Source organism: Pollicipes pollicipes, unplaced genomic scaffold, assembly GCF_011947565.3.
Source record: "Pollicipes pollicipes isolate AB1234 unplaced genomic scaffold, Ppol_2.1 Scaffold_4295;HRSCAF=5057_pilon_pilon_pilon, whole genome shotgun sequence".
Lineage (NCBI taxonomy): Eukaryota > Metazoa > Arthropoda > Thecostraca > Pollicipedomorpha > Pollicipedidae > Pollicipes > Pollicipes pollicipes.
Genome location: NW_023596461.1, coordinates 38,923,590 through 38,949,328, shown reverse-complemented (window position 1 = coordinate 38,949,328; position 25,739 = coordinate 38,923,590). Strand labels below are relative to the sequence as shown.

The 25,739-nt window shown below is 53.2% G+C and overlaps 1 protein-coding gene across 1 annotated transcript in view; it reads left to right on the top strand.

Annotated features, from left to right (window-relative positions):
- The first annotated feature begins 3,307 nt into the window (after window positions 1-3,307).
- Mct1 (Monocarboxylate transporter 1) overlaps window positions 3,308-25,739 on the top strand; it is a 56,154-nt gene continuing 33,722 nt past the window's right edge. Inside the window, exons 1-4 of the mRNA XM_037219216.1 lie at window positions 3,308-3,485; window positions 12,903-13,022; window positions 14,538-14,681; window positions 18,993-19,100. Coding sequence (XP_037075111.1) covers window positions 3,350-3,485; window positions 12,903-13,022; window positions 14,538-14,681; window positions 18,993-19,100 — 508 coding nt within the window. The 5' untranslated portion in view covers window positions 3,308-3,349. The remainder of the gene's footprint in view (window positions 3,486-12,902; window positions 13,023-14,537; window positions 14,682-18,992; window positions 19,101-25,739) is intronic.

Genomic DNA, 25,739 nt, shown 5'->3' with positions numbered 1-25,739 from the left:
CCAAGGCGTCCCATGTAACGAAGAAGGCCGCTCGCCAAAGTCGTCCGTGGGGTTGACCGACGTCGAGCAAAGCTAGTATACTCGTGGGAGCCAGCACTCACAAATCCAGTACACTTGTGACACGTAGTACTCGCAAAGCTAGTATACTTGTGGCAGCTAGTACTCACAGAGCCAGTACACTTGTGACACGTAGTACTCGCAAAGTTAGTATACTTGTGGCAGCTAGTACTCACAAAGCCAGTACACTGGTGACAGGCAGTGCACACAAAGCTAGTGTAATTGTGGTGGCTCGTAATCACAAAGGAAGCACACATTAGAACAATTGTAATATTTAGCAAGTATGTCAGCTGTCCTTGCCAGCTGACGTTTTGCCTTCGGTCAGCTGACCTTTCTCGGATAGCTATTTAGAAACAACCAACCTACAGAAATGAAATGATATGGGGAAAGTCCTACATTCAGAACGAAGTATGGTGGCTTTTGTTATAAATTAGTTTGATTTAGGGCAGCTCTATCAATTGACCTTGGGGCTGGTATTTCGTCAGCATTTACACAACGGCAGCCGTGATGCATCTATTCATTTCCAAAACGAAGGAACAAGCATCAGCTCATTCGGCATTGTTTTCGTCCACGCTGCCAGCACCACGGTGTCTGGTAGGAGTTTCTCTCCGTGCTCTCGTGCTGGCCGTCATACCTGTTCTACTGATGTCCTGAAGAGCATGCAACTTCAAACTATGTGGGGTCAAATTGACCCCATGTAGGTTTTTCCAAAATATGTTCCCAACGGCACGGCGTAGCCGCGCCAAATTTTGCCTAGTTGTTGACAATTAAATAGCAGATCGTTTGAAATCAGAAATTTAGATGTACCTTGTAAAGTTGCTGATCTATGGCAGGTCAAAGCCAGGCCATGGTTTTAGCAAAGTCAATTTCTAGGGAATCGTTCAATCTAACGCGACAACGGAGTGTTAGACGAATCCATGCATGTCTGATATGCTTTCTTAGGCGGCACAAGAATTGAATGAACAAAAACATTGACCTAAGGTCGATTATGAAGGTCAGACTAAGGTCAAAACCAACCTGTTTTATAACTCTAGGGCTTGCGCTATGGGATAGCTTTTGGTGCTCATTTAAAATTTATTGATAGGGTGAACCGCATAATGCACCTTCCATGAACTTCTTAGAGGTCAGGATAGGTCATTGACGTAAAATGACACATGCCAACATTTTATTTTTAGGAACATACTGCCTAACGTATCTTTGTCGCTTATTCAAATGCAAAACTCAGAGCAGTCTTGTTTGATTTTGCTCACCATAAGTTTCAAAAGGGCAGACAACTTTACTGACCTCAAATGAGCATATGACCTTTTGCTGAGAAAAAGTTATCTAGGTTCTGGGGGCATTTTGGAGATCAACCTGAAATTGGACCTTGCTGGATCTTATTTGACCCGGAAGTCATAACCTAGATACCTCAAACTTTGACCTAAGTGAGTTCACGTACAGGTCAACACATCCTGTGTATTTGGTGTCTCTAGCCTTCTTAATTTCTGAGATCCCAGGGGGCCAAATTAACCCCCACCCGAGGTAAACTAACCCTCACCCAAAGGTATTCAGCCGGCCACCCAGGCGCGTGTTAATTGAAAACGAGCCACATCATATACGTATGACGAAATGTACATGAACGAAAAGCATAGTCTTCTGACCATAGCGTGACCAAGACAATATTCAAGCAGCCGATCTTTTCTTGGTTCACATCCACGCGCAAAGTTCACCACAGTACTGGCACGCAGTGCTCTGGCGGACTTTTCATGGGTATGCGTGACAAGAAAAGACCATTTGTTAGGACATGGGAGCTTGAGTATATGTATGAGTGAAGACGAGCAGCAAATATTACACTATGAGCACTTGAGCAGGTGCTAGAGATCTTGGGTAGTTAACATTCGTGTAATTTTTTGATAACCCACCCCCACCGCCCCCACTGCAGCCCAGTGCCATTCCTGCGCAGTCACGTGGCCGCCCAGGTCCAGCAATGGACTGTCTTCAGGTCTGGCGGCCCGTCGACCCCGGGTCGACGCTAGTCTGTTTTGGGGCAACAAACGCTTGTCTTGTATTTTGCGACAGTCCTGACTGTGACTAGTCTGAACTGCAGCAACCGTAAACAGACATTGACGAAGCCAGGACTTAAGCGCACAATCTCTCGGTATGAACAATTGTGCGAACACTCCAAATGCTGCTCTCTGCAGTAAATACCGCATACTCCTCTGGGGCCGTTGGAAGCTTCACACCATAAGTCGGCGACTAGCCCTCTTCCGTCCTTCCTCTGTCCTGGTACGAGGATACTCGAACCACTATTAGGTTGCTTGCGTTTTAAGATAGCTACATGACATTTAATTGGTCTCCAAGACAGCTATTTCAAACAAACGCATGCTCCGTAAATTCCTGTCTGGTACATGTAAGGCATGTTCGACCAAAATTTGCTACGCAATAAAACAATGGGCGTACAGGACATAAAGTCTTTGGAATCACGAAAAGAGACTGAGAGAGACATAGAAGCATGGACATCGAGACATCGAGGCATAGAGACATAGAGACAGAGTTATATGGTACCACAAGACTGTTTTGCTGTATCCTAGAGGCGTCGTATCGCAATTTGCAGATGCCCATGTTTTAAATTCTGTGCATAACTGGCAAGCGCCAGGAAATATCCCTTCATGATCGCTCACGTGGTTATTCAACTAAAAGAAGAAAAAGCGGGAAAAATCGTGATATCAGTCAAGGTACCAAACCCACTAGTTATCCACGTGGTTGTCAGCTATCAGTTAGCCTTGCGTCATACCTACCGATACCTACGGCTTCCGCGCTATCAACGCATGGGTCAGTGCCAATGCTTGCCAGTCAAGAAAGGAGCACCAGGGAGAAAAAGCGATAATTTTTTGCATGATTTGGTGTCTCTTTGCTATCCATTTGGTGCGAATAGGAGTCAAACCATTCTTCGCATCACCAACCGCCTTTCCTAAGCCAACGCAATAGAGAATACGGCAGTCGTGTTCAGTGACAGTGTCGGCGGCGTTGGCTGTCGCAGCCTCGCTGGGTGTGCCGGTGTGCGGCTAGCACACGGACGGATCAATGCCCCCTCTGGTGTGGTGCGGCAGCGGCCGACTGACGAGCGCCCCCGGCCGTTGGCACAAGCCGCCGCCAGCTGACGGGCCGCCTCGTCGATCTGGGGGTGGTGCGCGGCGCGACCGGCGCGGCGCAGTGCGGCTGCGCGCCGTCGTCGGCCAGCTGATGGCCGTGGGCCGTCCCTGTCAGATGTCGGCTGGACCCGGCACGGACTGAGCGTTGCACCAGCCCCACCATGGAGACAAAGAACGGCACGCCAGCCGCGCCCGGCGCAGAGGAGGAGGAGGAGCAGGACTGGGACATGCCGGTGCCCCCTGACGGCGGCTGGGGCTGGATGGTCGTCTTCGCCTCCTTCATGATTCACGTCATCGGTAAGTGGCCTGGCTACGGACTGCAGCGCACAGCAACTCCCGCTGACCTACTTTCTTAATTAAACTGGAAGTTTGCGACGTTGCATACGCAGCGTGATTTATGACAGTTTCCAACAGCTCACCAAAACAGAAAGAGAGGCCGCGGCTTGGGGCGGAAAACGTTATATCAACTCTTCATATTTTTTAACCTTTTTCAGTAGTTAGATAATCCTTCACAGCAATTCCTGTCCTGGGACATGCTTACGGCATGCTCAAGCATGTCACAATATGGTTTTGTGCTATGAAAGGGCGTCCACACATTACTCAACTTGCCATTGAATAGAAATTGCCAAAACTGCGGTTACGTACTTTTGGTTACTTTTCAACATCTTCCCCTGGGTACGCTTTATTATGGTTATCAAGGCCTTTAGGCCTTAAAAAACTGTTTGCATTCGAGCACGGTTCGCAACCACACCTGAACGTAACGTTACAGCGTTCGAAATATTCCCTTTCCTTTGTTACACCCGTTTGCGCTCCATTAAAACCCCCTTACCTCCATGAGCTATGCAATTTACGGACGGCCTCAAACGATAATCTTGTCGGATATTACTTATCAATTATGTCATTGGTGATAAAAGACGAGCACGGCAGCCTGCTTTCACAAACACAATCTAAAAGGTTTGGATAGGTGACTGGTGAGTACTCATCAACCTGACCTTTTGCGTAATCTAATCGTTTTGAAACCAGTTGTACGGTTGCATTGAATTTGGGTTCACAATGAGCCGAAAATTTCACTTTCGGTCTTTTTTGCCCGGCCTAAATGCAATGCAGGATTTTTTGCGTCTTGCGATACTTCAACACGACCGCCCGGTGCCAGCTACCAGCTGGCCTTTCCATGCTGTTCGAGCCTAACAATGTGCCTTTCCTGGGATTGACACCCTGTACTGCTGTATCGCGAGTCCAGCATCTCTTCCATGAGCATGGAGACGTTCCAATAGGATTACATTATCTTGTAATAAAACACGGTGGAAAACTCATCTGAGTTGACATGGACTGAATTTCAGGGCTTCCAAATCCCGGTCATATGTAATGCTTTCATGGTGTATATGGCGAACCCGAGACACATGAGGAGTTTGCGATGCTCCAGTAATCTTGAAAAACTTGTGATGTACGCGTGATTTATCTATACTACTTGATTGATTTCTCAAGCTGTCTGCTGATGTTTTATACAGTAGCTGCAATATGGCTGGAAACGTGAATTTGCAACATCATTATAACACGAGACGGTTTCGAAGACGAGACTATCTTCTAGTGAAATCGCCATCCTTGTATGTCCATGTCCTACAAAACCGCATAAGCATTGGTAGGGTCAGGTCGGACAGGGTCGGGTCGACCCTTGAAATACAGTCTCAATACTTGTACACTTCGTAAAAGCTATGTTAGCAGCTTCGTGGCTCGCTTGCAATTATGAGCGAATAGTTTAAATGCGCTGATTTTGTTTTGTTTCAAAGGCGGTGGAAGAGCACCGCCTTAACACGAACAGTCTCCGATGATGTTAGCCTGATAAATGGATCGCTTCCCCCGTGTCTTGGTACGCTCCAAACGCCAGCGTCGACGTCTGGTAGCAGGTTTATCGGCCCGCTGTGCTCTGTTGTCTGATTAGTTGGTCAATGGCTTTTGTCCGCCCGCCATTGACATTTTACCGATATTTTTCACACGTATTCTAAAAAAGAGTCGCCCTGGACTGTCAAGCGTTGGGTTCATCTAGGTAAACGACCACGCAGACTAATGGTGAAGTAGTTTGGGAATTCTTTTCTTTACAAAATGGACTGACACCGCCGTCCCAGTCCGGGAAATGTGGCGTTGCTCCTTCAAGCAACCAAGCGACATATTCCAAAACATCACGCTGCCATCGGTGGAGACCCCTTTTCCGTTGGAGATTTCGGCCCCTCCCATGTTTCCGAGAAGAAAATGGGCCACATCCGGAAAGAAACCGCTTAAGGCGCATTTTGGGGAAACTTTAGTCAATTTTACTGCTCAGCCTTCAACTTATTTAGTGAAACTACACCACTGCATGCCTCACTTCATCCCATTCACCCCAGGCCGACTGGCGGCAGAGTCGTCTGCAGATGCTGCAGTTGATCCTGCCTGGACGTGGACCTCAGCCGTTGCAGATTAGAGGTGCTACATTTAAGCCCCCGAGCCTGCAAAGCGCGGGTAAAAAGCTCAAAGTGGGGTGTGAGTTTAGATTGCAGCAGCTCATCTTTGGAATATCCGCTGCGGATTATGCGGTCGACACATGTTACAAACTGGAGGAGTAGCACTTTTGAGCCTCCTTTTTACCAGCACTTTGCCGACTTGACATCTCTAGTCCGCAACAGCTGAGAACTTCAGAACGTACAGTGGGTTCTGCAGCCAGTCTGCAAGATGTGAACGGAACTGTAGCCGAAGTAATTTTCGGAGACTCATCCAATGTTCAATTTCTCTCTCCCGCCATCTGGTCTCGGGGGAATGCAACAATAATCTCGGTCCTGAAAAAGTTCTTCGCTCTGACACAGGATTATTACTTGCCTTGGATGCCACAAAGCAGCGACGCTTGTTGAGAGCGATGTCCATCACCTTTGTCGCCACTCTGGCCCCTGCTGCTGAGACACATCGAAGGAACAAGGCTATGGGTGAGACTGTCTTCAAAGGACTAGCTGTTGCTGCTCCTATGAACTCGGCCATTCCTGGTGCAGCGTTCCTCTTCGTAGGGCGCATTCCTGTGATGTTCATCGGTGGGTGCGTCAGCAAGAAGTTGGCCGGTAGCCAATCAATGTCAATGCTCCCGTGTCCTCTCTCGACAAATATTATTCAATTCACCGCCAACGAACCCGGCTTACAAACATGCCATGAACTGTGAGATCTAATTAGCGCAGACTGCATGGTAGAACGCAACAGTCTGGCCTGGCCTGTCGCCAGGGCATTTTGTCGGCCCCGATCGGGACTAGCGGCCGTCAGCGCCGCGTCACCGGCCGGTTTTACGCATGCCGTGTCCCCGAGCTTGCGCCCCGCTGGCGGCTGGCTGGCACGCGTCCAGGTCGGCAGCTTTCTGGCTCTCGAAGCCACCGGGCGAAGCGCTGACGGCGCGTTCCGCGGCAGATCAGCCGCCGCCGCCGCCGCCGCCGCCGCCGCCGCCGCCGCGCCGCCTTTGTCGCCGAGCCAGACAAAGCGACACGGAGCCGGCAGACGGCACGCGTGCAGCGGCCCCGGTGTGCTCACTGCTTCGGCGCGTGGGAAGTGCTCGCCCGACCGTTGTGTGTTGCGGACGGCGTGCGCGCCGCGGTCCGAAGCGTCCTGGCACTCAGGGTAACGACAGGAGGTGCGCCTGCTGCGTGTCACGACCAAAGGCGCAACCACGCAAAGGGGGCCAAGGGCGACACTCGTGGTACTTATGCACCCCAGCCGCCTCACATTAGCTCCGTAAAGATTGATGCGTCACCTTGCAGTCGAAAACTCCAGTGTTGTTTTAGAGGAACGCTGAGCTGTTAAAACTGGCTCTACCAAAATAAATTGCTGGAAAGACTTCGACCCCGTGAACGCAATTCAATAAAGCCGGGAGAACGATATCCAGCGTCGTTCGTTTCGTCGTGGTACTCACCACGCCCAATGCTCCTTCACGTTGTTCCTCAGATAACGGAATGGGACCCGTACACACCGGACCGGCCCGTATAGCTAGACCTGACGCGCCTCAGGTGGCACCTACTGATCTCCCATATCACTGGGTGAATGGGTCACGGTGCCGGCACTCCCCGCTACCATTGTACATGTCTGAGAATAGAAAGGTCCGATTTCACTGTTTGTGTCCGGTTGAACTGGCTTTACCTATCGAGTGGGGCGCGCACTGGTGATTGAACGATACAACCCGCCGATACAACCCGCCGATACAGCCCGCCGATACAACCCGCCGATACAACCCGCCGACACAGCCCGCCGATACAACCCGCCGACACAGCCCGCCGATACAACCCGCCGATACAACCCGCCGATACAACCCGCCGATACAACCCACCGATACAACCCGCCGATACAACCCGCCGATACAACCCGCCGATACAACCCGCCGAAACAAAGCGCTGCGGTCAGAATCCATTTTTAAGAGGATCATGATAACCATCGAAGCAAACGGTCCATCGTTACCAAAATCCACTCAGAGTATGGCTATGTTTTATAATGCCCTGGTCACACCCGATAAACCTTTAAGTCACCGTAGTCATTCATTTCGCCGAATGAAACCAACAGAAGTAGGTGGATTCACAGCCAAGCAATTTACAAGCAATGCTAATTTTCAATAAGCGTTCGAGTCCTCCGCTTGTAAATATCCGCCTCATAAACACCCATGAAATACAGACTTCGAGTTCCGCTAGTCTTGGCTGCTGAAGGTATCTGGCTTTGGTGTCTTAGTTGTGTACGTTATGTACATGAAACGCTCGCCAATATGTGGCGAAATTCCTCAAAAATTGTTGCGTAACAAAACTTGCTGTAAACACATCTAGGTCACTTAACTTTACGTTGTTTGATGGGGTCCACACTTTGGGTAGTTTGTTTGGCCATTTAGTTATATGGATTAGAGCCGTTTCGGCCAGTGATGACCATTTCAGGGCTATGTCACGAAGGACAATGGGTAACAGTGGGGCAAGACTACATGCACCTGCGGACCCAACGGTCGGGACGTTGCCCGCACAGGGACCCCTCTGCGGGGCGTGCGTTTGGCACTCGGACGGGGACATCCACCATGAGGCACTTCGGCCCACCCGTGGCGTGCGCGTGCAGCCCGCCCCGGACAAGCGGGGTGTCGCGAGGACGCTGGATGAACCAAGAAAAAGGATAAGAGGACACATGCGGCGACAATTTTGCGACGTCTGACTCCGTCGTATCAAAATGGCTCGTGCTAGCTAAGCGCCGTCGATGCAGGACATCCAAGTCTGACGCCATGCTCGACTCCGCCTATGTGTGATCTGGACGGAGAGTGACGCTGGTGGAGCTCTCACTAATCCGATCCGGCGCCAGTACGGCCTTGGCCCGCGATGCGCGTGCTCCGGGATACTCCGCAGCTGGTGGCTGTGGCCGCCTCTGCCGCGCCGGGGATGTGTGCGTGAGCCGAGGGCCACGCCTGACGGGAGATGGCGCCAGCTCGCCTGAGCCGAGGGCTGCACCTGACGGGAGATGGCGCCGGCTCGCCTGAGCCGAGGGCTGCGTCTGACGGGAGATGGCGCCGGCTCGTCTGAGCCGAGGGCCACACCTGACGGGAGATGGCGTCGGCTCGCCTGAGCCGAGGGCTGCGTCTGACGGGAGATGGCGCCAGCTCGCCTGAGCCGAGGGCTGCGTCTGACGGCAGATGGCGCCGGCTCGCCTGAGCCGAGGGCCACGCCTGACGGGAGATGGCGCCGGCTCGTCTGAGCCGAGGGCTGCGTCTGACGGGAGATGGCGCTGGCTCGTCTGAGCCGAGGGCTGCACCTGACGGGAGATGGCGCCAGCTCGCCTGAGCCGAGGGCTGCACCTGACGGGAGATGGCGCTGGCTCGTCTGAGCCGAGGGCCACTCCTGACGGGAGATGGCGCCGGCTCGCCTGAGCCGAGGGCTGCGTCTGACGGGAGATGGCGTCGGCTCGCCTGAGCCGAGGGCCACACCTGACGGGAGATGGCGTCGGCTCGCCTGAGCCGAGGGCTGCGTCTGACGGGAGATGGCGCCAGCTCGCCTGAGCCGAGGCCTGCGCTGTTCGGGTGGGTCACGCCTGACGGGAGATGACGCCGGCTCGCCTGAGCCGAGGCCTGCGCTGTTCGGGTGGGTCACGCCTGACGGGAAATGACGCCGGCTCGCCTGAGCCGAGGGCTGCGTCTGACGGGAGATGGCGTCGGCTCGCCTGAGCGAGGGCCGCTGACGGGAGATGGCGTCGGTCGCCTGAGCCGAGGGCTGGTCGCGAGTGCGCTGCCCAGCTCGCTGTTCGGTGGGTCAGCGAGGGACGATGAGCGCTGCTGCGCCGAGCCTGCGCTCGGGTGGGTCACGCCTGACGGGAAATGACGCGGCTCGCCTGAGCCGAGGCCTGCGCTGTTCGGGTGGGTCACGCCTGACGGGAGATGACGCCGGCTCGCCTGAGCCGAGGCCTGCGCTGTTCGGGTGGGTCACGCCTGACGGGAGATGACGCCGGCTCGCCTGAGCCGAGGCCTGCGCTGTTCGGGTGGGTCACACCTGACGGGAATGGGGCGTCGCTCGCCTGCTTTTTAGGTTCCAAGCTTCCTCGCCGCAGACTCCAAGCTGCTTGCATTTGAAACATTGTTTTTCAGCATCAGGCGTTTTAATTTAGCAGCATCACCCCGATTGCTGGCGCTCCGCCGATCAGAACAAAGTTGAATTCTTGGCAGAGTCTAAAGTTCAATCAAGCTGCCGCGGTGTGCAACTGATTTTGAATTCTATATTCAACATGGCTGCCGATACCTCAAGGAGGTCGTCAACAAGGCACAAAATCGCAATTGTGTGATGTATGCTGGAATAAAAGCAACGTAGCGTAGGTGAAACAAACTCGCTTACGTCAGCACGATTTTGTAGTTTGCCATAAATGACACTGTGCTTTTCATTGCTCTCTGGCATTCCAGGTTTCGGAGACGCGTCCATAATGTCCGGCTCGCGCTGGTCGAGTCCCAGGGCGTTGATTGTGTGGGCCGTGTCCGTGCCGTCTAAAATGAACACGTCATGTGCGTTGCTCTAAAAATGGACATCTTGCCAGAAACGTCATGATGATGCTATGCCATCCAAACTCACCTCAAATAAAGCATTGTAACTAATGGGTGTGATTGGAAAGGTCAGCAAGGTAGCCCGTGTCTTCTCACTATGGAAAACGCTCAAATGATGTTTATGTGTGGGGTATGTATGACGGGGTAAAAATACTTCATTGAAAAGTGCGAGATGAAATAATTGATAGGTTATCTAAACTTCCAAATCAACGCCTGCTAAACTCGTGTCGCCTGACAAGCGTAGGTAACCGCAGTGGATGTCTCGGCGCTAAATAGAGTGCTGCTGAGTGCGTCAGGCGTTGCAGTCTCCAGCTATTCAGCGTATTGGACGGTCAGCTGATCGTTCAAACAAATCTGAAATCCCTCCTGCTGCGGAGGGCTGGCATTGCAGGCAGATGCTTGAACTTTGATCCAGCGCGCCCTCACCGAACTTCCTCGCCGATAACTTTGGACGCTGCCTCGGTGACGACCTTCGCCATCATGTCTACCGCTCGCGTGTGTAATGGGTAGTTTGGAACTTTCAGAGGCTTATCAGCTAACTCCGCTATCTGGCTATCGGGGAGTGCCGTCATCAAGGGTCGTACGACTGTTACCCCAAAGTCCAGCCTGTCCCAGTCCGTCCCACGTGGCAGGTATGCAGTGCTTGATGAATGCTGCGAGCTCTATCAGGGTGTCTGATGTCTGGCCAGAGGACATGCGGAGGTGCAATGCTGCGAGCTCTGTCAGGGTGTCTGATGTCTGGCCAGAGGACATGCGGAGGTGCAATGCTGCGAGCTCTATCAGGGTGTCTGATGTCTGGCCTGAGGACATGCGGAGGTGCAATGCTGCGAATGTCAGGGTTAGCCAGGACAGGCACGTCCACTTCCACGCGCCGTGGAATGACCTCTGAAACCTGATAACGAACAGCACGTCGTCAGATCCGAACACGCACCTCACGACTGGTGCACGGACGCCTCTCTGAGATTGGGTCCGTTGGTGCACAGTTGACACACGAATCAGTAAACCGTGTTTGTCGTGGCTTGAACGGGCGGCAATATCCGCCTTTTTGACCTCTGCTCGTCAATGTTGTCATCATCCGTGAACATCCTGGCACGGGATTTACTAATTATGCTCATGCCGACGTGAGAGGCACTTAGGACTGCCGCACATGCTGGGCTGGTGAAGGGCTTGTCATCTCCCGTGAGATGACTAATATCACGAAGAAAGGACTTCTGAGCACCAGACATGTCTGATTACTATGGGCAGGATGCGAACGGGTGAGAAGCGGCGGATGTTGCACGATGCAGCAGGTTCCGATCAAACTCACGCACATGTCTGGCCTTCGGTATCTTGCCTTAGCCGTCTGTCAGTTACCCGTAATTCACCAATACATTGTGCCTGAGACAGCTGGCAAGGACCGTGTGGATGTCGGAGAAACTCCGCTTAATGGCTGTAACTTGGCTCCGTTAAGGACTACGGCGGTGCGAAATATATGAACATGAAAATGGGGGAAAATGGTTCGGACATCGGTCAGAGTAAAAAATTTCGCAGAACAGCTCGCAAACTTTTCTCAGCACGGTCAGTAGGTGGCATGGGAACGTATCGCTCGCCTATTGATGAAATTGGGTGCGCCTTGGCAGTATTATTTTGCATTTTTTGTCTTCCCGGTTCAAAATAGCAAGATCCTATGAAGTTTGCACGTTTTTTTGTGATAACACAACAAGGTGCGTTGCGTTGCTTTAAGCACATCGACTTGAAACTGGGAACGCAAGGGCACAGCAATGTTTCATGCAGAGTTGATCTGTGACTATGAGCCTCAGAGAACGACATTCGGCGAGTGAACGTTCCCATACGGCTCCCATCTCCATAAAACCAACAAGGGCATAAAACCAACAGGGGTGCACATACGACAAACAAGGGAGTACATAAAACCACAAGGACGTATAAAACCGGCAACGAAACCAACAAGGCGTACTGGTGCAGTAAGCCGCAAGAATCGGTATGAGTGTCAAATCGCTCGGGAATCCGCCTGGCAGCGGTACGCTGGAAATGCTTATCGGTGTTACTGGCCCCATGCATGAAAGTGTGAATAACATTGCTTACTTCAATGACCCTTCCATTTGATAGCTTTTGCCTTCGACGCTGCCCATGTCTTTCCCGCAAGCGCTGTGTGAAAAAGCGCAGGGGGGGAGAGTGGAAGAGGTGCGTTCCAAGCAACACATAAACAAGGAATAGGCTCTGAATAATATTCAGAGGTAGCTTAAGGATTCGGTGGCATCAAAGCCAGATCCTGTGGACAACCATCCACTCCTAAGCAGCGCAGTTCCAAATCAACACATTATATTGAGCGACGTGCCTGAGGAGGCTACGGGTACGCTCTCTCCGCAGCGTACAGTTTTGAAACGCTGCCTGCTCCTGGCTGGCTGACGTTCTCTGGCCACATGCCAGCTGACTCTGGGCGCCGGTTCAGCCAAACAAAGCAAACGTTCCAGCAATCGAATACATTGCCGTTGAATTAGAAGAGCCCGACTGTTGTTACCTCGTCTGCGGTGGCAGTACGTTACTTCAGTGCGATGACCTAATGCCCGGTTGGAGGAGCCATCACTCATAACGGCGAGGTGAACATATGGCTCTGTCGCCGGTTGCTCCCGCTCCTCGACCTGTGACCTATGACCTGTATGCACCGACAGCCGATGGCGTCATGTACACCTTCGGCATATTCTACGTGGACATCAGCAGTCACTTCAAGGCCAGCAAAGCGGAGACTTCGTGGATCGCCTCTATTATGGTGGGCGTCACATTTGGTGCTGGTGAGTTCGGCCCGCGCGCGATGAAAGGCCTGCTAAGATTGGGAGGGCGAGAACGGTTCGGCTGTTCTTCCTGTCAACGTCCATGCGGCCAATGCTAAATTTTCCGGAAGTTGGGGTCTCAGCCCCTGCTCCTAAGCCCCTAGCTCCCGCACCCCTGGCTCGGCCCCACCCCGCTCCACCCATTGGCCGTTCAGACCCACTGACAGTTCCGACCCACTGGCGACTCCGACCCACTGATGCTCCAACCCAGCGACGACTCCGACCTACTGACGACTCCGACCCGCTGACGAATCCGACCCACTGACGACCCCGACCCATTGACGAACCCGACCCACTAACGACTCTGATTCACTGACGACTCCGACCCGCTGACGATTCCGACCCACTAACGGTCCGACCCACCGACGACTCCGACCCGCTGAGACTCCAACCCGCTGGGACTCCGACCCGCCGTGGACTCCGACCTACTGACGAATCTGACCCACTGATTCTCCGACTCACTGATGCTCCGACCCACTGACGACTGCAACCCACTGATACTCCAACCCACTGACAACTGCGACCCACTGACGACTCAGACCAACTGACGACCTTGACTCACTGATGCTTTGACCCACTGACGACACCGACCCGCGAATACTCCGATTCACTGACGACTCGTACTCACTGATGCTCCGACCCAATGATGGTTCCCACCCACTGACTGCTCCGGCCCACAGGTCGCTCCCACCCACTGACCACTCCGACCCACTGACCCCTCCAACCCAAGGGCCGCTTCGACCGACCGCTGCAATCCATGCTCCAATGTTATGTTAGTGCACCTAAGCCTACGGTTTCAAACGAAATGCATGCGATAGACACGCCAGAAAGCATAAACGAACGAATGTATGAGCGCGTGAGCTTGCCAAGGGATCTTTATATAAGTGCATCGTCCCCCTGAATGTCGATGCTGTCCACGTTAGAATGCCAACAACAGCTTGGGCTTGTGCAGTGGGCTATCATGACATACAATAGCATGTACTCAATGTTGGAGATTTCATGCCATCGATTTCAGTTCTGTCATGACCCATGTTGTACATGTTCAAACTTTCACTTTACGCTACGTCAGTCTGGCAACGTCTGAATTCGTAATGGCATGTGGAGTTTCCGGAGCGTGTAGTAACGTTTATGTCCATCACGCACGCGCTGCGGTGATACCACTAGTCTGAGCACTCGTGAACAGGACGGCTGCAGACCGGTCTGTGTTGAAGCCGGTTCTGTCCGTGCTGTGACAGGTCCGCTGGTCAGTGGCCTGGTGAACAGGACGGCTGCAGACCGGTCTGTGCCGACGCCGGTTCTGTTCGTGCTGTGACAGGTCCGCTGGTCAGTGGCCTGATGAACAGGACGGCTGCAGACCGGTCTGTGTTGACGCCGGTTCTGTCCGTGCTGTGACAGGTCCGCTGGTCAGTAGCCTGGTGAGCAGGTACGGCTGCAGGCCGGTCTGTGTTGATGCCGGTTCTGTCCCTGCTGTGGCAGGTCCGCTGGTCAGTGGCCTGGTGAACAGGTACGGCTGCAGGCCGGTCTGCATCGCCGGGGCCTTCACGGGCGCGTTTGGCTTTGTGCTGAGTACACTGGCCAAGAACGTCGAGACCATGTACGTCACCATCGGGCTCGTCCTAGGTGAGTTTCTGCATTACGTCACCATCGGGCTCATCCTCGGTGAGTGTCTGCATTACGTCACCATCTGGCTCATCCTCGGTGAGTGACTGCATTGCGTCACCATCGGGCTCATTATCGGTGAGTTTCTGCACTACGTCGCCATCAGACTCATCACTGGTGACTGTCCGCATTACGTAACCAATTGGCTCATGATCGGTGAGCGTCTGCATTACGCCACCATCGGGCTCATCCTCGGTGAGTGTCTGCATTACGTAAATATCAGGCTCATCATCGGTGAGTGTCTGCATTACGTCACCATCGGGCTCATCCTCGGTGAGTGTCTGCATTACGTAAATATCAGGCTCATCATCGGTGAGTGTCTGCATTACATCACCATCGGGCTCATCCTCGGTGAGTGTCTGCATTACGTAAATATCAGGCTCATCACCGGTGAGTGTCTGCATTACGTCACCATCTGGCTCATCCTCGGTGAGTGCCTGCATTGCGTCGCCATCAGGCTCATCATCGCTGAGTGTCTGTAGTATGTCATCATCTGGCTCATCATCGGTGAGTGTCTGCATCACGTCACCATCTGGCTCATCGCTGAGTGTCTGTAGTATGTCATCATCTGGCTCATCATCGCTCAGTGTCTGAAGTATGTCATCATTTGGCTCACCATCGCTGAGTGTCTGTAGGATGTCACCACCTGGCTCATCATCGCTGAGTGTCTGTAGGATGTCACCATCTGGCTTGTCCTCGGTGAGTGTCTGTAGTACGTCACCATCTGGTTCGTCCTCGGTGATTACTAGGCGGCAGATGCGGTATGAGCGGGTAGTTCTGTGCGATATTTGTCATTTCATCTTGGACTCAACGTTTTAATATGTCACAAGACATATCAATGATTTAAAATATGGATTCCCTTGACGACATGACTTTCTCGTGTTTTTAAACCGTCATCGACTATAATGTCTGCAATATCTGTAAAATCCAAGTTTGATCCCAGTTTCTACATTCTAATTGGTCGGGTCCAAAGTGCCAGCTGCTCACTGTTTGCGTTCATGGACGAATCGTTTGGTAAGACCGGCCTGCATGGAAAGCCCAGCTGGCAACAGACCAGAGGATCGACCTGGCGCACGACGACCGCTTCATAGTATTGTACGGCACCAACACGGCCTGCCGCGGTCCTGTCTGAGTGTGACAGACGGCAGGCAAGGTATCCGACGGGCCTGAGCAACATCACTTCAGTGATGGATTCAGAGTTTATACAAGAACCCCTGCTGGGCAAATACGTTGCATTAAAAAGCAATCGAGCAAACCATCCTGAATAAACAAATATAAATCAAAAGTCGCTGGTTGGAGCGAATGGTCTTGTTAGCACGAATGTTGTGCTAGAAAGTCAGGGTGTGGCCCTCAGTGAAGGCCATTTCTAGCGAATCGTTCAAAAGGATTTGACTACGTAGTGTTAGACGAGGCCATGCATCTCTGAGACAGTCTCATAGGCAATAAACCAACTTGATTAAGAATTTAAACAAATTCGATCGATCCAGGGTCGGGTATGAGGTCGGACAGAGGTCAAAACTATCCTGCTTTTAAATCCAAGATCTTGCTTTGAGGGTAGTTTCTGACGCGCATTTGGAATTTTTAATGACGGGGACAGCAACAGACATGCTCCACGAGCTTTTAGGAGTAGGTCACCAACGTAAAACGACCGACGTCAACATTTTTTTGTTGTTGCGAACATACCTCCTAGCGTAATCCCTGACGCCTAGTTGAATAACAAAATAGGAGCAATCTCGTAGGTTTTTGGTCGTCTTGACCTTCTTAGGGTCAGACAAGGCCACTGATCCGAAATTGACACTGTTGTAATGCTTTTTGCTTAGAACATGTCGATAGGTTCCCGGCGGTTGCACGAGGAGCAGGCGGGGGCACGTCAGACAGGGGTAAAAAAAGTACCAACCGTCTTCATTGTCACATGGGGATAAATCTTTCAGAAACCGTCGCAATATATCTAAACATGATACACCGCACAAAATAAATGCAAATTGAATGCAATGGAGCATAATCATCAAACATTGTCGTTCCGGGAATTCATTTGCACTAAAGTTTCATTTACTGGCCATCAAACGCTGAATGATGGTTGAGACTGAAGTAATAGAATCGTCAACTAAAGGCATACTTACATAACTACCCTAAGCTTCATTTCTTGTGATTTTGAGGCTCAGCCCCCCCCCAAAAAAAAACTAATTTTGAGAAACTACACCCCTGCTCCCAACTATAAAAAGCAAGCATGTCAAAGCTGGGGAGAAAACTGTGCCAAGTACATTCCGGAGGCGGGATTAGCCATTTTTTCTTCCTGCACACCTACCTAATAAGATTATTAGGTAAAGGTATACTTAATATAGCCAGCCTAAAGACGTGTAGTTTTCCATCCAGTCGGAGGGGATGAGCCGCTAACGGCCGAGCGACAGGACCCTGGTCTACGCCGCGCTTCTCCCGGAACCTGTGTGTGTCGCTGGCGCAGGCTCGACACCGACACTATCTGCTGTGCCGTGTTCGATATTGGCGCTATCGCCTTCTGAAGGGGGTAGTCTGGTCCGACTGTCAGCTGACCGAGGCACGGCCGCCCGCGCTGTGTCTGACGGCGGCGGGAGGTGAACTCCCCGGGGCACAGCCGTCCGTGCTGTGTCTGACGGCGGTGGGAGGTGGACTCCCCGGGTACAGCCGCGCGTGCTGTGTCTGACGGCGGCGTGAGGTGGACTCCCCGGGTACAGCCGCCGCGCTGTGTCTGACGGCGGTGGGAGGTGGACTCCCCGGGGTACAGCCGCCCGCGCTGTGTCTGACGGCGGTGGGAGGTGGACTCCCCGGGGTACAGCCGCCCGCGCTGTGTCTGACGGCGGTGGGAGGTGGACTCCCCGGGGCACGCCCGTCTGTGCTGTGTCTGACGGCGGTGGGAGGTAGACTCCCCGGGGCACGCCCGTCTGTGCTGTGTCTGACGGCGGTGGGAGGTGACTCCCCGGGGCACGGCCGTCCGTGCTGTGTCTGACGGCGGTGGGAGGTGGACTCCCCGGGGCACGCCCGTCCGTGCTGTGTCTGACGGCGGTGGGAGGTGGACTCCCCGGGGCACGCCCGTCCGTGCTGTGTCTGACGGCGGTGGGAGGTGGACTCCCCGGGGCACGGCCGTCCGTGCTGTGTCTGACGGCGGTGGGAGGTAGACTCCCCGGGGCACGCCCGTCCGTGCTGTGTCTGACGGCGGTGGGAGGTGGACTCCCCGGGGCACGCCCGTCCGTGCTGTGTCTGACGGCGGTGGGAGGTGGACTCCCCGGGGCACGCCGTCCGTGCTGTGTCTGACGGCGGTGGGAGGTGGACTCCCCGGGGCACGTCCGTGCTGTGTCCTGGGGCACTCCTGCCGCCGGCCGACCGCCCGGCGCCGATTGGGATCCGTGCCAGTCAGCGAACACTGCTGCTTTCTTGTGGCCGAGATGTCCCATCTCTGCACAAGTGGTCTAATGATTTTATCCATAGCCAGGAATAATTTTTATCTACCAAACCAGGTCATATTTGTTCGAAATACAAGGTCACACAAGATCACTCAAAATGCAAATTTTGTGAACAAACTGCGCTATCGACTCCGCACGCTCGTATGACTTCAAAACGTTGGCATGCTATCATTGTTTTTTTTTGGGGGGGGGCATTCGTATCGGCGAACGAGAAGCCACAGTCGCGAGTAATAATATACCCACAACGAACTGCTGAACATTGCATGCGAAATAACTTACGGTGCCTGTGATTATTTTCCATGCGGGTCGGGCAGTTACGTGATAAGACAGCATGTACCGGCCCGTGCCTGCCTGTCAGTGCCGTGGTAGACACCAACCTACACCTGGTGTCTACCAGGCGCGGCTGCAAGCTGACTCTGTTTCCTGACAGGCGCATGATCACACAGTCGGGCTCGAAATAGTGTTTGGCAAGGCAGTATTTTGTGAACTGTGAGTGTTCACCCTACACCATTACGACCGCCGATACCAAACTTGTAGAAATCGGTTCACAAGCCAAGGTCGATTGATTTAGGTTCTCGGGCGTTCTTACTCATGCATCATTTGCCATTTCGACAGATATATTTCATTATTTGATGTCCCTTACCGACAGAGCACGGCTACGGTCATATTCCCGCCAAGTCGAGTGGATACTGTGCAACGACAACGGACTGCATAAATGCTCAATCCTCCTTGGTCTTGATAGCGGTTTGTGCATTCACCCTGGTGTCCTCGACATGCTGTCTACCCGCTCTGGCACGACTAACGTTCGTTACGGTGAATGATGAATGTTTTCCAGGCATCGGCCTGGGCCTGATATACCTCCCAGCCATCGTCAGTGTGACCTGTTACTTCGAGAAGAAGCGCTCCTTCGCGACAGGCATCGCCGTGTGCGGCTCCGGACTCGGTAGGTGACGCTCGATGTCTTGTGCGTTGATGAGGGACTGGGGCTGCCTGTGCCTGCCATGACCAGAGGATGGAGTCCTGCGCGTAATGTGGTGGCGAAGAGTGACTGGGCTATCTGTGCCTGTGATGTCCAGAGGACGAAGGCCTGTGCCTGCGATGTCCAGAGGATGGTGTCATGTGCGGGGGATGACCAGAGGATGGAGACCTGTACGTATTGTGGCGGTGAAGGGAGACTGGGGCTGCCTGCTGCCTGCGATGTCCGGAGGATGGTGTCATGTGCGGGGAATGACCAGAGGATGGAGACCTGTACGTATTGTGGCGGTGAAGGGAGACTGGGACTCTGTGTGTGCGCAGTGACGGGTACCTGAAGCTCTGGAGTGCACTGATGGGATTGGGACCCTATTGCAGGCGGGGGGGGGGGGGGGGGATTTTGGGCATGGGGCATTTGGGGCATGGGATTTTTGGGCATAGTGATGCCTCTAAACGGGGCTCCATGGCTATATGGGCAGGAGACTGAGTCCCGAGGCTGGAGTGACCGGGTGTAGTGATATGGTGGTGACAGTGGTATATGACCGGGTGTAGTAGCCCTGTGGGTGTAGTGACGACGGACTGGGGCCCCATCGATAAGGTAACGGTAGACTGGGCACTGTGGACTGAGTGACGGTGCCTGGAGCCCCGTGGGTATGTTGACTGGAGGCTAGGGCTATGTGGCTATGATGATGGAGGACTGGAGCCCTTTGGACATAGGTGATGATATTTGGGAATAGGGAAGCGTCGGCTGCCTTGGTCGTTTTCCTCCCGTGGGTACAGTGAAGGCGGACTGGGTCCCTGCGAGTATAATGACGGGGGACTGAGGATTTTTGGCTATGATGATGGATGACTGGGGCTCTGTGGGCAGATGAGGAAATTGGGGCTTTGTGGATGTAGTGTCGCGAGACCCCGCTCTGTAAGTATAGTGACGGTAGGCTGAGGTCTATAGGTGCAATGACGAGAGACTGCGAGAAAACTGGGCGCTGACAGGGGATTGGGCGCTGAGGTGAGGGCCGGGGAGGCTGGGCTTCGTGGACGCTGACAGGGGATTGGGCGCTGAGATCAGGGCCGGGGAGACTGGACTTCGTGGGCGCTGACAGGGGATTGGGCGCTGAGGTGAGGGCCGGGGAGACTGGACTTCGTGGGCGCTGACAGGGGATTGGGCGCTGAGGTGAGGGCCCGGGAGACTGGACTTCGTGGGCGATGGCGGGTGGGCGATATTCTGTGCGCTCTATGGGTGACTCACAAGTATTCGGTGAACAACGACAGGGGTACTGGGGTGCTCGGCAGGACGCGTGTTGGCCAGCTCTGCCGATGTGTTTGCTGCCAGTCGACTCGGTCCGGCACCATAATAAGCAGATAGTAGTGATTCATATGGCCTGCTGCCGATGAGTCATGACACGTCCAGCTCTCTAGCGGGACAGGGGCATCGCCGGCCGGCCGGCATTTGAGCAGCGGCCGCTTTGATTACGAGTTTCCGAGCACTGGCTGACCTAGTCGTGCTAGGAACTCTTGCTGGCGGGGCTCGGAGGCGATGGGCCGCTGCAGGCGGCTCCTGCCGGCGTTCGCGACGCCAGCCTGGCCCTCAGCGTGCGCTTCCGTCGTGGCGTGGCCGGTCGGCTGTGCGCCCAAGTCGCAGGTCCGGTCGGTCGATGGCCACCGGCCAGCAACCCGCCTGGCGTGTTGTCCAGTCCCGTCAGTCGACGCGCTCACCACGGCCAGAGTACGGCTAGGAAAACAGAGAAAAAGTAATGATCCGAGGCACAAGCCCTGAAAATGCCCTGGTTGGTGACTCGAACTGTCGACGCCTGACGTGCCTTGGAGGAAATGATAAAGCAAACACTTTGGGTATGACCTTGACAGTAACGTTTAACTAGCTCGAATCGATACAGGGCTGTAGTTGTACTGTAGCTGCAGCTCGAGCTGAAGTTTTTTGGAGGCCTTGCATTGTCTTTTGCATGGAAGCACTAAATTAAGTCAATCAGCCAAAGTGGGGAAAGTTTACCCTGGTCCATGGGTGACAAAATGTGACCAGACCGCACAGAACAGCAGTTGCAGTCGAACGAGCTGGCCCGCAATCGTGTTGAATGGGGACGAGTAGATGATTTAGAAACAGAAAGCCGTAAAGTTGTCGTTACACAATTTGTTCGAGTATTTTAGCAATGATTGGCAGCGTGTAGTGGGATCAGTAATTGAATGGGCCCGCCAGACGATTGGATGCAGCAGCGCATGACAGTCAGAGGAGCAGTCTTGTTCGGTGTACCTCTTGCCCGCTGGTGTTGCTTCGCTATCCTGGCCCTCGACGTCCTTGGGAAAATGACTTCCTGAGGCTGGAAACATCACGTTCTTCTGTTCCTAAAATGCTTACCTAAGGCTGCAAGCATCAGGTCCTTCTGTTCCTCATTGTCACCCTATTCACTGCGTTCCTCATTGCCGACGCCATTCCCATGTTGTTACATATAACGCACACATAAGGACGTCACCGTCACTTTGGAGCACAGTCTTCGTGTGGCGGAATTATCTATGCCATCCTTCTTACAGCCTCAGGCAAATGTTTTTTCATTGATGAACTGGACTTTGATAACGAAATAAAAGTGATGGACGCATCGAACAGGACTCCTCTTGCAGCCAAGAGATGGCAGCCTGTCCACGTTTCAGGCCACCCTGGGTCCTGTTTTACGGTACCAGTTGGAACGCAACCAGCTCTTCTCAGGTGCTTTCGATTAGCTAATTCACAAAAAATGGTGTACCCTAGCTGGTGTTGCTCTAACTCAAGAAATCCCTTCAAAGGGAGTGATCCACAATTATATGGGGTTTGAAAATGAGATAGCCATTTTGAAGACCTTTCGGTGCTGTTCACAATTCTGTCCTTAAGACGTAAGCCCCTCTTGTTTCTGAGCTACGCGCCTGCGAAAATGAGGAATAGTATATCGGGTACATTATTTCAAAGCCGCTTTGTCATTCATGACGCCATAATAACGTCATTCAAATCCTGCCTTTCCATAAGCCATGCGGCGATCGAGGCAAATACATATATCATGGTCCAAGGGCTCATATCTGTTGTTTGTGAGCGTAAATTCCAGATATAACGGCCGTTAAGTGGCTCTCAATCAATGTTGTGCAAGAACCGATGGCGTAATCAAACCATGACGCACTGAGGAGCATATTTACTGAACAGAGAATTGTGATGTTCAGAGCTGTCTTTTTCACTTCAAAATTACACCAATAGTTATAGGTGAGCTTGTTTTATCGTACATGATATCTGTTTTGATATCTTCAGATGTGGAACATTCTCTTAAAGCTTAACATTGACGAAAGGGGATAGGACAGCATCCGTCCCGTTACATTTAAACAAGAAACAGCCCTGCGACAGTTTGCACTAGCTGCCCGATGCTTTCAGCTCTGACAACCTTCCTTGACCTTGACTTGCATCTGTACTTTGTGACCTATTTTTTTAGAGACAATGGGGAACTCGAATTTACTATGTTGGTGGGGATTGCCACTCACGGTTTGCATCACTAACATCAAGCCAGTATGGCAAAATGAAACGAGCGATTACCGACTGCAGATGTCGTCGACCGGCGCGGACAGAAACATTCGCACAGCGCATGTTTGTCCCACTTGCTTTCCTGTGTCAGCAGTGGTCGTGCCGTGACAGTGGATGTCGCTCCTGCCTGTCTGTGTCAGCGGTGGTTGTGCTGTGGCGGTGGATGTCGCCCCTGCCTGTCTGTGTCACCGTTGGTTGTGCTGTGGCGGTGGATGTCGCCCCTGCCTGTCTGTGTCACCGGTGGCCGTGCCGGCTGACCACCGCGGCAGTGGCCCCGCGACCTGCCCACCCAGCGCACCGGCATGACCCGCGACGGACGTGGCGAACCGGCAGCGGCTCAAGGATAGGGAACTCGTGTCCGCCGCGATAATCCGGTATCTTACACTCCTCTGAAAAACCGTGTCAATAGACGGGCCGATAGCGCCCTATATCGGCGCTCTCCGGCCCCTGCAACGGGGTGGCGCGCAACCGCAGGCGGTGTCAGCTGACCCCCCAGCCACCCAGGCACCGACAGGCACCTTGGTAACAGCTGTTCCTTGATGGGGTAATGGGCATAAGTGGTACTACATATCGGCCCAGCACCGACTGGCCGGGCCACCAAGGCCGCTGCCATAGTCAGAACGGAGAGAGCGAAGCAGCCCGCCTGACTGTTCCAGTCACGTGACCTGTCATTCGTGCAGTAATGGACCGCACGCGGCAACCATGCACGACGGCACGGGCGTCCACACTGTTGGTAGACGTGGATGCATTGGCTTGAACCTAAGACTTAAGTTGAGAGCTAGGGTGACATTAAACTTGACTGCATCCTTCACTTTGCAACGCATCTTTGTTCGTCTTTTTGGGAGGTTGGGTGAGACACTGTGCGTTCGGTGAGGTGCTGTATTTGGTATTTGAGTTTGCATCTGCCCAGGGACTATATAGAGCTAAATAAACCCGATGCTTCTGCCTGTTTGAATTTTTAAACGTCCCCTTATCCGGCGTTGTGGTGCCTCCTCATGTGGCTGGAGGCCCCCCTGACTTTGTGTTTTGCCACGCATCCATTTAGAGGGTGGAGCGCCGCATCTGACGCCGACGGCGCTTCCCCAGCTCCAGTTATAGGCGCCCTCTGGCTGCATTTAGAGGTGCATCTCTGCTGGGGATCGTGGGCACCCGCAGTTGGGCCTTGGGATCCCATCTACGGGTAGACTAGGCCCCCCGTTTGTGTCGGGTTGTGACGCTCCTCTATACGCATTTTGGGCAGCCTCCCCTAGGATGAAACGGCACCGCTCTACTTGGGCTTGGGGCTCGCTTCATTACATGCGCCCTGAACTTCCCCTTCCCCTGCTGGATCACTGGGATACTCTCCTGCGAAAGTCAGAGGTACCAGAGGTACTCTTAGTAGTCAGAGGTACCAGAGGTACTCTTAGTAGTCAGAGGTACCAGAGGTACTCTTAGTAGTCAGAGGTACCACCACTCTTGGAAGTCGGGACGTTTCCCTGTCTGGTCTTGGGACCTTTGTCTAAGCTTGGGACGCGGCTTTGCTTAGGCTCGAGGGCGGCGACACGTCGTGGGCTCTGAACACCCTCCATCCGTTTTGGGCGTCTCTCCGTCGTGGATTAGCGTCGCCTGGGCTTAAGTACACCGCTCTACTCGGTTTTGCGTCGCCCCTCGTTTTTTTCTCCCTCTAAAATGGGTACTTGATTTGACGAAAGGGCATGGTAAGTTCCTGCTTGAAGACCGCCCTGGCCATAAGCTGCCTTGCGGAGGGGGAGGGGGGGGGGACGCTGCATATCTCCCCGATCCTGGGCTGACAGGGCCTGGACCGTTATGGTGGTCAGCGGAATCCCTTTTGAGTAACATAACAGGAAAATACTTCTGTTCTTTAAGTTCCTGTTATCTGCTTGACACCGACGACCGAGCACCAGCTCGTACAAAAGCATATGCAATTTGTCCGACAGCTCTCCTTATGCTCTCGGAGCGTCAGTGATCGTGTTAGTGTCAGTTGTTTCTCTCGCTCCCCAACTATGGATCATCTGCCGGGTTTCGCCGTAGCTGGGTGGAGATCACCCTGCCCCACCCAGTTTTGGCTGGGTAAAGATCACCCTGCCCGACCCAGTTTTGGGTCAAAGGGCAGGTTCCCTTTGGCTCTGCGCCCCTGCCATGAGAAAGCATTTCTTAAAAACCGTAAAACATGTCTTTTTAGGTTAACACAGACTTCAGACTGGACTGCTGTTACTTCCGTCAATGGGCCGATCGAGCTATTGTCGGAAGTAAAAGTTTCGGGTCCGTATGCGTATCCGTGGATGACCGAGAACTTTCCGTGAAAAAATGAGTGCCTACGGTCTATCCATCGACCGTGCCGCACCGTGTCTCAACAGGACGTGACGTGGTCCTCATATCGGATATCCTGGAACCACGTATATGGCACCTGGGATTATTCGATACGTTCGTCACCCCCGGAAGAGGCATTTGTCTGCCATGTATCTCGTACAGCTTGAGTTTACTGTAAAACGTTGTATAAAGGCAAACTAATGTTCATTTGAAACATGATGCAGAGTTTGCATGTTTTTGTTTTGAGGCTGCATGCTAGTTTACGATGGTTTTCTCTCAGCACACTGTATCTTTGTTGTTCTTCATGCAGGGCGTTGTGTGAACATTTTATGGGGCATTACAAAAATATATATGGATTTTCTATCCGAAATTATGTGTCTTACAATAGAGGCAATGTTAACTTGTCCTTGTGTAGAACTACATGAATACCACTTCATATTTGCGGAGGAGGTCTTTCGTATGATTCTGTAGGATTGTTTTTAAAGGTACCCACTGATTTGGTGGGTTCAACGATCCGGGGCCGGAACTGCCGGCACTCCTAACCGGGTCCGCTGGGTCCACGAAACAGCTGGCCGGGACCCCAGACAGATCGCCGGCTCTGTAGAGCAGCTTGCCTGGCTTACTAGACAGCGTTCGGGCCTACCAAGCAGCGCTGCTGGGCCTACTGTACAACGTTCTCGGCCTACTACACAGCGTGCTGGGCCCACTGAAGAGCCGGCTGGACCTGTGCTCTGAATGTCCCTAGTAGTGGGG